Below are 14,208 nucleotides of genomic sequence, written 5' to 3' on the forward strand. Positions count from 1 at the left end.
TAAGTTCTCGCGCCCCTTTAGTGGGTGAACGTGGAAGATAGCTTCATGCTCGGGCAATCATATCTGAGTGGTCAAAAAAACAAATTAAATATAAAATATCGTATTATGTAAATAATATGTCAACACAATTTATTCAGTGAATAACCGTGTGGAAAAAGCTGCAAACTGCGAATTATGTCGCGTGACGTATCCCCTCCATCTTTTTTAGAGGTTGTCAGTTTCGTTGGCGCAGGCTCGGCACTGACAGAGGCGCTCTACCTGCTCCGCAGAGTGTGTGTAATAATGGCCTGGAAATCAGGAGGAGCCAGCCACGCAGAGCTTGTAAACAACCTTCGCAGTAAGTTTACTCATTATATAAAGTGGATAATTAAGCATTTTGGTTTAGAGATCTAATGGGGAAAGAAGAATTGCTGCTTTCTCCAAAGCATGGTGGCAACGGTCGGGCTAGGCTAGAAATGGGAGGCTACTAAAGTTTTTATCGCGTTAGCTAGCGGTTGGGACAGCGCACTGTTTCCATTAGTTACCACAGCCAATGTGTTCCTCTGTATTCAAGTTACAGTAATATCAGGCGGATGTTAGCAAATCTGCAACTGTTAGCACAGTTTACTAGTTAATAATTGCGTGTTAACAATAGCTAGTGGCTTCATTTAATTGAAGGCAGTCGTATTTATAGAGCCTCCGATATTTTATGTGCGTCATATTGGGCTCTGCCCCCAATGCAATAATGTACATAATTGTTTTCCCCAACCTCTTTTTGTTGGCTTGGTAGTAGCTAACGCTAGTTACCTAACTTACCAACAACGGCTGTGTTGCGGAATCAAAAAAGAAACATAGCTAATTTGCTAGCTAGCCAGTTCATGGGATATGTATGGCATATGTGGAGAAATGTGAATACCGAAACCGTTTTGTTAGTGAGCTAGCCTACTAACTACATGCATGGGAAGTTCGACTGAATAGATATGTCTATGTTTTTACAACAGCAGCGAATATGGACAGCAGTGTAGTAGTTAGCGAAGAAGCTACCCTGTGTGCGGGGCATCCATGCGTTGCATGTTGATCCGCTGTACTGACCGTAGTTTCTGTACTGTAGGATATGCCATTCCTTGGGAGAGAGGCATGATCACACCCTGTTGTTATTATAACAGACTACTACTGGTCACACACTCAGCACTCATAGGTAGTTGTGCACTATTTCATTCAATTTGTAGTCACACCTGACACACCACTGTGGTAGTTAGTCTTGCTGTGAACCAGCTAAGATTTTTTTTCTCTCGAATGTCTATGTTTTCTTGTGTGTGTGCGCCATACAATAAGGAAGTGGATTAACTGATTGAAAGTTAGCTGATTTCGATTGAAATCTAATAGATAAGATTATATTGCTCAAATTCACCCATTTACTAGGAATATCTTTTTGTTAAAAAACGAGAACGATCTCCTGAAGACTTGGTGCAGAGAGCAGCTGGTTGGCTTGCCTAATTCAGTGTCCAACATGATTTGGCAAGCAGATCTAGTTGGCTATATTTACACGGTCAGTGTCCAGCAAAGCACTGCAGCAGACACTTTGGTACTAGGGCGGGTCTGAGCGTTTTGCCAAAATCCCTTTGGGTGAACATTGTTTACATTTGTGATATTGTATAGACATAAAAGGGGACATATTTCATGTTGAGAACATAACAACATGCACAACACTGCATCCAGGGATACTAAAACATGGGGTAAAATGTGATGCTGAAGTGGTGGAATATTTTATTCCCAAAAGTTGAGTTCTGGGTAAAAGTTTTTAGCAACACCCATGCTCCCCTGTTGTCATGTGCATGCTGACCCATTTAGGCCTACTCACCAGCTGCAAACCTTAAGTTAGCCTAAGCCGGATTTAAACGGGTCAAACTCACGATGCATGCTAATTACTGACTTTAGTGTTCTTTGTATCCTCCAGGTTTTCTCTGAGTTAAACGATGATTATAACACACAGTGGGTTCAAAAAAACCAACATTAACCTACTAGCCTATTGTGTGCATATACAGTGCATTCGGAAAGTATTCAGACCCCTTCACTTTTTCCACATTTTGTTACGTTACAGCCTTATTCTAAAAAGTATTGTTTTTCCCTCTCAATCTACACACAATACCCCATAATGACAAAGCAAAAAACAGGTTTAGACATTTTTGTAAATGTATTTTAAAAAAAATGATAAAACTGATATCACATTTCAGAATTATTCCAGACCCTTTACTCAGTACTTTGTTGAAGCACCTTTGGCAGTCATTACAGCCTCGTCTTCTTGGGTATGGTGCTTCAAGCTCGGCACACCTGTATTTGGGGAGTTGCTCCCATTCTTCTCTGCAGATCCTCTCAGGCTCGGTCAGGTTGGATGGAGAGCGTCGCTGCACAGCTATTTTCATGTCTCTCCAAAGATGTTTGATCGGGTTCAAGTCCGGGCTCTGGCTGGGCCACTCAAGGACATACGGAGACTTGTCCCGAATTCACTCCTGTGCTGTCTTGGCTATGTGCTTAGGGTCGTTGTCCTGTTGGAAGGTGAGCCTTCACCCCAGTCTCAGGTCCTGAGAGCTCTGAAGCAGGTTTTCATCAAGGATTGCTCCGTTCATCTTTCCCTCGATCCTGACTAGTCTCCCACTCCCTGCCGTTGAAAAACATCTCCACAGCATGATGTTGACACCACCATGCTTCACCGTAGGGATGGTGCCAGGTTTCCTACAGATGTGACGCTTGGCATTTAGGCCAAAGACTACAATCTTGGTTTCATCAGATCAGAGAATCTTGTTTCTCATGGTCTGAGAGTCTTTTAGGCACCTTTTGGCAAACTCCAAGCAGGCTGTCATGTGCTTTTTACTGAGGAGTGGCTTCTGTCTGGCCACTCTACCATAAAGGCCTGATTGGTGGAGTGCTGCAGAGTTTCTCCCATCTCCACAGAGGAACTCTGGAGCTCTGTCAGTGACCATCGGGTTCTTGGCCACTTCCCTGACCAAGGCCCTTCTCCCCCGATTGCCTAGTTTGGCTGGGTCGGCCAGCTTTAGGAAGACTCTTGGTGGTTCCAGACTTCTTCCATTTAAGAATGATGGCCACTGTGTTCCTGGGGACCTTCAATGCTGCAGAAATGTTTTGGTACCGTTCCCAAGATCTGTGCCTTAACACAATCCTACTGACAATTCCTTTGACCTCAAGGCTTGGTTTTTGTCTGACATGCGCTGTCCACTGTGGGACCTTATATAGACAGTTGTGTGCATTTCCAAATCATGTCCAATCAATTGAATTTACCACAGGTTGACTCCAATTGTTATTGAAACATCTCAAGGATGATCAATGGAAACAGGATGCACCTGAGCTCAATTTTGAGTTTCAAGGGTCTCAATCGTTATGTAAATAAGGTATTTCAGTTTTGTTTTTTGTTTTTACACATTTGCAAACATTTCTACAAAGCAGTTTTTGCTTTGTCATTATGTTTGTAGATTGATGAGGGGGAAAATGATGTAATCCATTTTAGAATAAGGTTGTAAACATAACAAAATGTGGAAAAAGTCAAGGGGTCAGAATTTTTTACTTGTTCATCTAAAACTGTTGGGAGTGCAGGTGTAATGTATCCTTGTGACCACTGAGCAACATAGTGGTAAGGTTGGGGCCCGGGGTCTGGGGGAGTATTAATGAGAGCAGCAGCACTGGCTGTCGCGGGCACTTCCTACTGTTGGCACCAATTGTCAGTGGAGCCTCCTGTGGGGGGATTAGTCTACTCCGAAGACACTGCGGTGTTTGTGAGTCTGTGACTGTCCATTGTCCACTGTGGAGGATCACACTGTTTTCCTGTGTCCTCAGAAAATGGGATCATCAAGTCAGACAAGGTCTATGAAGTCATGTTGGCCACAGACCGAGGCCATTTCTCCAGAAGCAACCCCTACATGGACTCCCCACAGTCAATAGGTGTGTGCTTATTTCTTGTAGTACAATAAAGTAGGGTAGTGCAAATTCAATAAGCAAAGCCATTGATGAATGTTAGAAACTAACTATCCCTCACTTTGCACCCAAAGGCTATCAAGCAACCATCAGTGCGCCACACATGGTAGGCCTAGCTTTTACTTTTAATATTTGTTTAAATTGTTGCGTATCAAACATTGATCGCCTTGCTCTTCTAATTTATACCAACTGAGCAAAACCCAGAGGTTTACAAGTACAGTGCTGACAGGTATGTTGATCTCTCCCTCAGCACGCCTATGCGTTGGAGCTACTGCACGATCAGCTGTATGATGGGGCCAAAGCTCTGGATGTTGGGTCTGGCAGTGGAATCCTATCTGCATGCTTCGCACGAATGGTGAGCTACACATGATGATGGGTAAACACATAACATATTAGGTAATGTATTCTGGTGGGAGAGTTGGTAAATTGTCCATTTTCAGGTTTTGGGGATATTTTGGGTTCTGTGTAATGTTTGATGTCACAGACCTTCCTAATTTATTGTATTTAACAGGTAGGTCCCAAAGGCAAGGTGATAGGAATTGACCACATCAAGGAACTGGTAGATGATTCTATTAACAATGTAAAGAAAGATGACCCCAGCTTGATGTCATCTGGTCGAGTCAAACTAATAGGTAAGTCCCAAAAGCAACAAAGCAAGATGGGAATTTTTCTCTCCAATTTGGTGACTTGTATTGTTGAGTTATTAAAATGTATTGTACAAATGTGTCAGTTAAATATAAAATAATCACTAGTGAAAGTCTACACACCCCTTTGTATAGTCTTCACATTTTGCTGCCTTAAAATGTATTCTAAAAAGGGATTCTATTTGATATTTGTCCTTCCGATCTACACAGCCTACTCCACGTTTTTTCAAAGTGAAAAGGTTCCAAGTTAATACAAAATGAAGATGTATTGATTGCGTATGTTTCCACACCCTATAGTTAACACTTGGTGGAAGCACCATTGGCAGCCATTACAGCTGTGAATCATTTTGAATAAGATTCTACCAACCTTGCAACATATATCCATTGTTTTTGTCAAAAACATCAGTACATTTGGTTGGGAATCATTGATGGACAGCATTATTCAAACCTTCTCTGACTTAAATCTACTTTAAAATGTAGACTTCCACTAGACACTGTATAAGCTTAAAACAGGGTTGGCGATGCACTGACTGTCAAATAAGGAATGTTTCAAAGGAGTCTAATGAATATTGGTCACTCATTGGGAGAGCAACACAAAGCAGCTTAGTTGACGTGGGTCCAGCATTCTGCTGAATTATTGAAAGGAGAGTGTCTACTTTCGCGTGCCCTGCAGTCAAAGAGCGTGCCCTGCAGTCAAAGAGCGTGCCCTGCAGTCAACCAGCATTAGCCTCATAGGCCAGAGACGAGGTCGAGCCGTCATCTCACAGCTCTGCTGTGTGCCCTGGCACTCTGCTTCTCAGTGTGCAGCCTGCTTGGCGGGTATAATGCTGGCACTGCGGGGCGGCTGGCAGCATGTGAGTGACAGCTGCTGACTGTTTGTTGTGTTCCAGTGGGAGACGGGCGGATGGGCCATCCAGAGGAGGCGCCTTATGATGCCATCCACGTGGGCGCGGCAGCACCCAACGTGCCACAAGCAGTAAGTTCCCAAACCACAGAAAAACACAATTGAAGGCATCAAAGGGGTCCCGGCTAATAGGAGCCACATAACCTAAATCCACCATCATCCTTAGGAATGCTGTGTTCAGAGTAGAGATCAACAACAGCACTGATTAACTCTGTTAGATGAAACTTTGGTCGGTCTCAGGGAATGTTGGTGTGCTCTATGCTATGTTATTTTGTCAAACAGTCCCCTGGTCTATTCAATTGTAGCTACTCAGGCTAGACATTGCATGTTAAAGAGCGACTGAATGGAAAACCAACTTTTCTGTTTGAAAACGGTGGTGTCGACATGAGTCGGAAAAGATTCTAGTGTCAAAATTTACTACAATGTGTAAATACCGTAAAACTTAAATTAAATGCAGAGTCTTAAATAGCTGTCTGTTCCTTTTTAATAGCCGGGTAACGGAACACATTACAGAAAACAAATGCCTCTTTCAACTCAACGCCTGGTCTAAATCAATTGTTTACAAGATTACCATGAATTGTTTGAGGTTTAATGTTTGATTTGTTGCATTAAATAAAATATGGCTATCGGTTTTTATCGCCAGTAAGAAACTGCTTGCCATTGGCTGAGAACTGCTATCTAACTGGCACGCACAAAAACAGCCAACAACTTCGGGAGTACAGAACCTTAGAAATTGGCAGTCACCCTCTAGTGGTGAAAATAAGAACTACCGAAAATGCAATTTTATGGAGGCATACTAATCCAAAAGAAACGTGACACGTTGTGTAAATGGTAACACATTAGTGCAGGAAATTAGGAAATGGATTCAAATGCTGGAAGGAAACAATTAACTATGCAAATTAGCAAAAGCTCTGGACATTAAGGAAATAGAAACCTTTCTCTAATAAGCGCCTGTTCAGTGATTTAAGAAATTAAACACTCAGCCTATTAATTGACGTTTTATGGTAGGATCATTTTTGTCAAAGTCAGTCTCGTCTAAAACTGAGATTTGCGAGATGATTAGGGAAAAGAATTGTCGCAGATTTAAGGGTACACCAGTCGGTTAGGACATCTACTTTGTGCATGACTCAAGTCATTTTTCCAACAATTGTTTACAGACAGATTATTTAACTTATAATTCACAATTCCAGTGGGTCAGAAGTTTACATACACTAAGTTGACTGTGCCTTTTAAACAGCTTGGAAAATTCCAGAAAATGATGTCATGGCTTTAGAAGCTTCTGATAGGCTAATTGACACCATTTGAGTCATTTGGAGGTGTATCTGTGGATGAATTTCAAGGCCTACCCTCAAACTCAGTGCCTCTTTGCTTGACATCATGGGAAAAACAAAAGAAATCAGCCAAGACCTCAGAAAAAAATTGTAGACCTCCACAAGTCTGGTTCATCCTTGAGAGCAATTTCCAAACGCCTGAAGGTACCATGTTAATCTGTACAAACAATAGTACGCAAGTTTAAACACCATGGGACCACACAGCCGTCATACCGCTCAGAAAGGAGACACATTCTGTCTCCTAGAGATGAATGTACTTTGGTGCGAAAAGTGCAAATCAATCCCAGAACAACAGCAAAGGACCTTGTGATGATGCTGGAGGAAACGGGTACAAAAGTATCTATATTCACAGTAAAACGAGTCCTATGTCGACATAACCTGAAAGGCCGCTCAGCAAGAAAGAAGCCACTGCTCCAAAACCGCCATAAAAAAGCCAGACTACGGTTTGCAACTGCACATGGGGACAAAGATTGTACTTTTTGGAGAAATGTCCTCTGGTCTGATGAAACAAATAGAACTGTTTGGCAATAATGACCATCGTTATGTTTGGAGGAAAAAGGGGGAGGCTTGCAAGCCGAAGAACACCATCTCAACTGTGAAGCACGGGGGTGGCAGCATCATGTTGTGGGGGTGCTTTGCTGCAGGAGGGATTGATAAACTTCACAAAATAGATGGCATCATGAGGAGGGAAAATTATGTGGATATATTGAAGCAACATCTCAAGACATCAATCAGGAAGTTAAAGCTTGGTCACAAATGGGTCTTCCAAATGGACAATGAGCCCAAGCATACTTCCAAAGTTGTGGCAAAATAGCTTGAGGACAACAAAGTCAAGGTATTGGAGTGGCCATCACAAAGCCCTGACCTCAATCCTATAGAAAATGTGTGGGCAGAACTGAAAAGGCATGACTGAAAAAAACTGACTCGGTTACACCAGCTCTGTCAGGTGGAATGTTCCAAAATTCACCCAACTTATTGTGGAAGGCTACCCGACACGTTTGACGCAAGTTAAACAATTTAAAGGCAATGCTACCAAATACTAATTGAGTGTATGTAAACTTCTGATCCACTGGGAATGTGATGAAAGAAATAAAAGCTGAAATAAATCATTCTCTCAACTATTATTCTGACATTTCACATTCTTAAAATAAAGTGGTGATCCTAACTGACCTAAGACAGGGAATTTTTACTAGGAATTGTGAAAAACTGCATTTCAATGTATTTGGCTAAGGTGTATGTAAACTTCCGACTTCAACTGTAAATCTCGTTGTCAGTCAGGATTGAAATTGGGGCTAAATCAGTCATTTCAGCCGCCCTTTAATGTGAACAGCTTGTCTGAGAAGACTAGTCTGATGGGGTGGGAAATTTGAAATGTTTTGCCTTGGAGGGTATCTAATTCTGACCCAGTGAGCCTACTTCAATCTCCTCTCCCAGCTCCTGGACCAGCTGAAGCCAGGCGGCAGGCTGATTCTGCCTGTGGGGCCGGCTGGAGGGAACCAGATGCTGGAGCAGTACGACAAGCTGGCGGACGGCAGCACCAAGATGAAGCCCCTGATGGGGGTGATTTACGTGCCTTTAACAGACAAAGAGAAGCAGTGGTCCAGGTGGAAGTGACTTCCTACTCTCTCTCCCCCCTCTCTCCTTCACACAGTGGGCAAAGGTGAAATGGTGTGGCCTGGAGTAGATCATGGATCCCAAGGGGCTGCGTTTCCTGCTTGTCATCATTATTTGATTCTTCCATACTATGGCAACTGGCTGCACATTTTTTGTTTTGTTTTAATCCAATAAACCAGTATGCTAAAAAAAAAAAAAAGCTGTTCAGCTAAGCACATGTGGTGTGAAAGAAACCATGTGTGGATACTTTGGAATTATAACAATGGTTTCTCGGAGTTGAAATCTCATGTAAATACTATTTGATATGGTTGGTATTTGGCTGTGATACTTCTTGCTTGAGAGCATGTCAATTGTATCATCCTTGTTCTTGAGGGGAAGTGACATTTAGCCTCATTATAGCCAAGAGTGGGGTAAGTTGACTCACCCTTGTTTCTAGGAAACCATACACAAAATGTATAATTTGACCAAATATTTAGGACATAATTTCATGGAGTCTGTGAAGGAAGAAACCACATGGAAAAAGTGGTAAGCAAGTTAGGTCCAAAAAAAAGTCTAATGCCTTTGTGTTAGTGGTGTCATGATGCTTGTATCTAAACCAGCGTAGATTATTTAAAAATTGTTCTATACATCAGATTGGGTAAGCTACAATATGAGGTCCTAAACATAGCATGAAAGTGCATCCTTGTAGCTGTGTGGGCTAATATAGTCAAAATGTTTTCCTTGGGGAAAGTTGAGCAAATTGAAGTGTTTTCTTCCCAGGTGTAATGCAAGGCATTACCACTAGGATATGAGGTAGGATATAAGCCTGTGTTAAAATATGCTTAAAATTATTAAAAGGCAAAAACGCAATTGTGTTGAATTGTGTTTGGGAAATAAAGTGACAGGTTTTTAAAAGGTAGTAATATTTTATTCAGTACAGAATTAACCCCATACCCGTGGTAAGTTGTGCTAAAAGAACAAGCAATGTTTTCAGAACTGTTTTGTTTACATAAATGCTGATTATTTCCAGGGAAACCCCATCCTGAAATATATATATCTCTCTTTGTTAGAAAGAATACTATATTCCCCTTGACAGAGTGATGCTGAATGTAAAAAAAAAAAAAAAAAAATGGCTCAATTTACCCCACTCTCCCCTACTGCATTATATACTAGTACTTCATTGGTTAAATCTGAAGAGATGGAGAAATCAAATAACCATAGGGACATTTGGATTTTGCACATGGTGTGGGGCATTCTATAACAGTTTGTGCATGGGACTGTCTAACTCTAACCTACGGTTGCATGACAAGAGGAGGTTGATATGATTTGACATAGAGGAAATACACTATGTCCATCTCTTAATGTTTTGCCTCTTTCTCACAGGGATGAACTTTGAGGCGACATATTCCACATTTCAATGTGAACCTGGAGGAGACTACTTTTGGTTCCAACAACAGCCATTGGATTTCTTTGAAAACAACAAACCATGGTGATTTTGTTTTTCTCCTTTAACTCTACCTAGAGTATCATGCTGAGAAATAACCCCTGAGGTCGGAATAACGACTGCTGGAGATTGAACAGAAGAATGTGTCGGGGGTTGTTTAAAATATATATATATATTGGCCTGCATTTTTTTTGGTTGTGAATTTGCTTTTTGATTTGCTGCAAAATTGAGTTTTTGTGGTTACATCTTGATTTGCAATCAACCATTTCTACAATAATGAATTTCAGCTCCAAACAAAGCTGAGTGTAAAGAGGTTGCCAAACTGTTCTGATGAGGAAAGCCTGAGTTGAAGAGATTATTCAGCCCCTTACTCTGAAGATCTGACTGTAGATATCTGTACTGCTGCTCTGCTAACATATATCAGCGTCGTCGCCTAATAGGAAGTGAATGGGCAATGATGTATTGGGTTATTTATGAGTCACTTTTATTGTAAATAAGAATAGAAGCTGTTTCTGAACAATTCTACATTCATGTGGATGTTATGGGTGATCTTGAACAAATCGCGAATAGTGATGAGTGAGAAGGTTAGAGGTACGAAGACACCCCCCCCAATTATAACCTCTGTTATTGGTAATGGTGAAAGATTAGCATGTTTTGTTGCAGCCTTTGTAACCTTCTCACTCATTATTCATGATTCATTCATGATTTTTCTTAATCATGGCATTATCAGGGTTAATTTAGAAGGGTTCAGAAACATCTTCATTACTCACTTTGAAAGAAAATTACATTCTTCATTCAGTTTCTATTGGGCAAAACATAACCAAATCAACCTGCAAATGCATCAAACAGGTTTGTAGAGTCACAAGCTTGATGTAGTCAAGCGTTAGGAATAATACTCAACTTTTGACTACTTTAATACACTATAAGTCCATTTGTCCAAATACTTATGATTTCTTCAAATGGGGGACAAGATACATAGTGCTTTCCTTTCTAAACTAGTCAAACAAATATGAAAACACCCTAAAATAAACAGTGACATTCTATAATGTTGCCTCATGTGAAACATTTGATCTCAAATCCAAAATGCTGAAGTACAGAGCCACATTTAAAATGTTAGATTCATTGTCCAAATACATATGGGAGTGAGTGTGTATATACACATGTGAACACATGCACACATTCAGGGTTGTGCTTTCCCCCATGATTTATCGTGTGCTGCCTCTGGTGTCCATGACAAGACTGTGCAAGCTTTACTGATTACCGACACTCAACAAAGCAGAGCCATACATATATATATGTATATATGTATGTGTGTGTGTGAGTGAAACAAGGTAGCCGGTGCTTTGCCAAAATACATTTTAATGCAAAGCGATTGAATGTCTGTTTAAAAATATTGGATGAGCTATGGCTTTCACAATTTCTGGAATGGCAAAAATGAAAATAAAAAGATGCTTATGTTTTTGTGCTATGGAGTGTTTATTGCTACTAGCTGTCTATGCTGTTGAAGACGGCTTCTATACTGCCATTTCTGTGTTATAGCAGAGAGAATTTAGTCTGGGTACCAGACTTTTTAGCTGGACAGAGATGGAAGAATCCACACTGTATATTCAGATTGCATCTCCTACGAATTTAAAATACTCCTAACACTTTGGCACAGAATCACAAAAGACATATTGATCAAGAGTTAACTTTACTATCTCACACAAACTGTATGCCTACAGACTTTTGAGATACATCTCCACATCAACATGGAAACTACATAGATGATAAAGAAAAGCAACATACCATATCAGACACATCCTAGAATGCTTTATGGCTTGATATGGGCTTTCCTGGAATTACTTGGTCTTATAACAAAATAATAATTTTCAGTAATGATTGTAATTTACAATAAATGCCATATCTTGCTATCCCCATATTTCAAAGTAGTCTGATAAAATTTGTAATTCTAGGCCAAGCCTAATATATACAGCATCATGGCACAAATAGCACAACAGTGCCAATCAGTGGCAGCAGTATTACATAATGGATAAAATACTATATATCTCCACGAAAATATACATCCGTGAAGTTGACATTTCGTTGTAATATTAAAATAAAATATATTTGAGGGTGAAAGAGAAATCATGAAAGAAAAAGGAAAGCATCTCTTTCCAAACCTAAGTGCAGACAAGCATCAGTTTGTACACCAAGTGAGTGTACAAAAGTGGCAAAAACATTTATTTCCTGTTAAAAGCTGTTTGATTTAGCTCACCTGTGACCCTGGAGTGCTGAGTAGAGTTTGCACTTTTGGGACCATTCCAAAGAGTGATCTCCGCCTACCTCGCTCGTCGAGTTATCTAAATCGAGTGCATTTGAAGAAGTTGTACACAATCGTGATGTCGTGATGTAGAAAGTTTGTTCGGTAATCATGAAGACTCCACCTGGCCAACAGTTGAATGACAGTGTTGGGGTTTCTGCCTGAGGGGATTCTGTGGGGGTCCCATATAAATAGAATGAATTGAAGGGACTTGGAACCTCTCATTCTAGTTCTATGGAGCAACCATTCCTGTCTGTGCTGCTACAGGTACATGCCGTTGATGAGGTAATCAGACTCCTCAGTGGTGAGGGGGCGGGCCTTCTTCAGCTTGTGGCGGACCAACCGCAGGCGACAGCCAATCATGAGCAGCAGCAAAGCCGTGATGATCAGGCCTAGAGCCAATGGCAGGATAGCACCTGCAGGGGAGAAGAGAGAAAGGCACCTGTCATATACTATCTGTATTTCTGCATGTATAACATTATATTACAGAGTTATAAGTTGATAAGGATGAAGAACAGATCAGAAGAGAACCATGGCGCTCTCCCAGAAGCTTGGCTGGTGCACAAAACCTGCCAATTCAGACAAACAAAGGGATGTAATGGGTTTGGACTCAAGAAGATGCTGCATAAAGGTTCCTTCATTATTCAATGTTTTAATTATTTTCACTGCATCAGGGATAGCATACAGACGTTTCGGTTTTACAGCCTTCTTCAGTGTGTAGGTAAAATGTTATTTGAATTCAAAACAGCCTTTGTAAAGATCAACAGATAAGCAGCAGGTGCTGAACAGACCTGACTCAGGTCCTGGGTGTCCTCCCATTACTGAATGTGGTTTGGATATTGGGAACATGTCACTCTCTGGTAGTGGTTTGATCTCTGGCCACTTCATGGTCACTTTAGGTTCCTCCGCAGGAAATGTACTGGGTAAGACTGAAACAGGTGAGAGATTGTACTAAGCTCATTAATGATCATGTTCAGGCGTAATTATCACAAGATAATTAAATGTACCTGTCTCTGTGTGTTTGGCGGTGGGGGGAGGTGCCATGGTCGTTTGCTTGTTAGCGGGACCTGAATAATTTTGTTTCCATTATTCATTTGCATAATTGTATTCCTACATTTTATACACCTCATACAATATGTAATGATGATGCACATCAGAATCCAGATAATTCTTCAAAAATGTACTCTACTAGCAAAATCCCACCTGTTTTTTTTATACATTCATTGATGCAGTCTGCCACCTGCAGGAAGTTGTTATGGTTGCCCTTGCAGCCTCCGTAGATGAAGTGCTTGCACTCTTCAGCCACAGGGTCATAGAACCAGCGTGGGAAGACGCCTTTACACGGCCCCACAGCAGGGGGCGCTGCACAGGGCTCTGCTGGGACAGAGAAGGGAGAGAGGGAGAGATTTGGTCTGGTGGAACATAGAGAGAGCAAGAGGGAGGGAGAGATTTGGTCAGGTGGTCTCTGAAAAGTCTGTGATAAGGTAACATGGGAAGTACCCTGCCTCGTCTGTCTCAGGCTAGCCAAACCCAGGGATCATATGGCAGAGGACAGAGGAGTGCTTTGCTCCAGCGCTCAGGGGGTACATGGGAATGAAGGACCCCTGTCAGGCTCACTCCTGTCCCAGCCCTTCATGTCTCACAGTGCCCCTGTGGCCTGCATTCTGCCTTGCTCCAACGTTTCCAGATCAGCTTTGTGTGTTTGGTGGTGGGGGGAGGCTCAATGGCTGCCTGCAGGGGAGAATCTGCCTCTCTCTGCACTTACTAACACACAAAGGCCTTCTGCTCTCCGCTAGCACAGACAAAACTCTGGCCAACCGGAATGATGTGCAGACATGCCAAATGGATTTAATTCCTTCACAGCTGTAGTTGATGTTAACCATTATAGGTTTGTGTTTAAATCTGTTTATATGGTGTTTTGATGTGCATTAAATTGCCTACTGGGTTATAGCTAGCTAGGTAGTAACTACACAATAGCTAGCTAGATAATAGCTACACAATGACAGTACCTTGACAGACAGGGCTCT

At 41.5% G+C, this 14,208-nt stretch overlaps 1 protein-coding gene across 2 annotated transcripts; it reads left to right on the top strand.

The window, feature by feature from the left end:
* The first annotated feature begins 32 nt into the window (after positions 1-32).
* LOC106571303 (protein-L-isoaspartate(D-aspartate) O-methyltransferase) lies at positions 33-11,339 on the top strand. Of its 2 annotated transcripts, none has more exons than XM_014144214.2 (8): positions 33-337; positions 3,829-3,933; positions 4,041-4,072; positions 4,217-4,321; positions 4,478-4,598; positions 5,501-5,586; positions 8,280-8,505; positions 9,822-11,339. In XM_014144214.2, exons 1-7 carry the CDS (start codon positions 175-177, stop codon positions 8,457-8,459), a joined length of 792 nt encoding a protein of 263 aa, XP_013999689.1. In that variant the 5' UTR covers positions 33-174; the 3' UTR covers positions 8,460-8,505; positions 9,822-11,339. The 2 variants fall into 2 exon arrangements, with proteins under 2 accessions (XP_013999689.1, XP_013999688.1); XM_014144213.2 differs by having other exon boundaries at positions 8,280-8,449.
* The last annotated feature ends 2,869 nt before the right edge of the window (positions 11,340-14,208 follow it).

This window comes from Salmo salar, chromosome ssa15 (assembly GCF_905237065.1).
Source record: "Salmo salar chromosome ssa15, Ssal_v3.1, whole genome shotgun sequence".
Classification (NCBI taxonomy): Eukaryota; Metazoa; Chordata; class Actinopteri; order Salmoniformes; family Salmonidae; genus Salmo; species Salmo salar.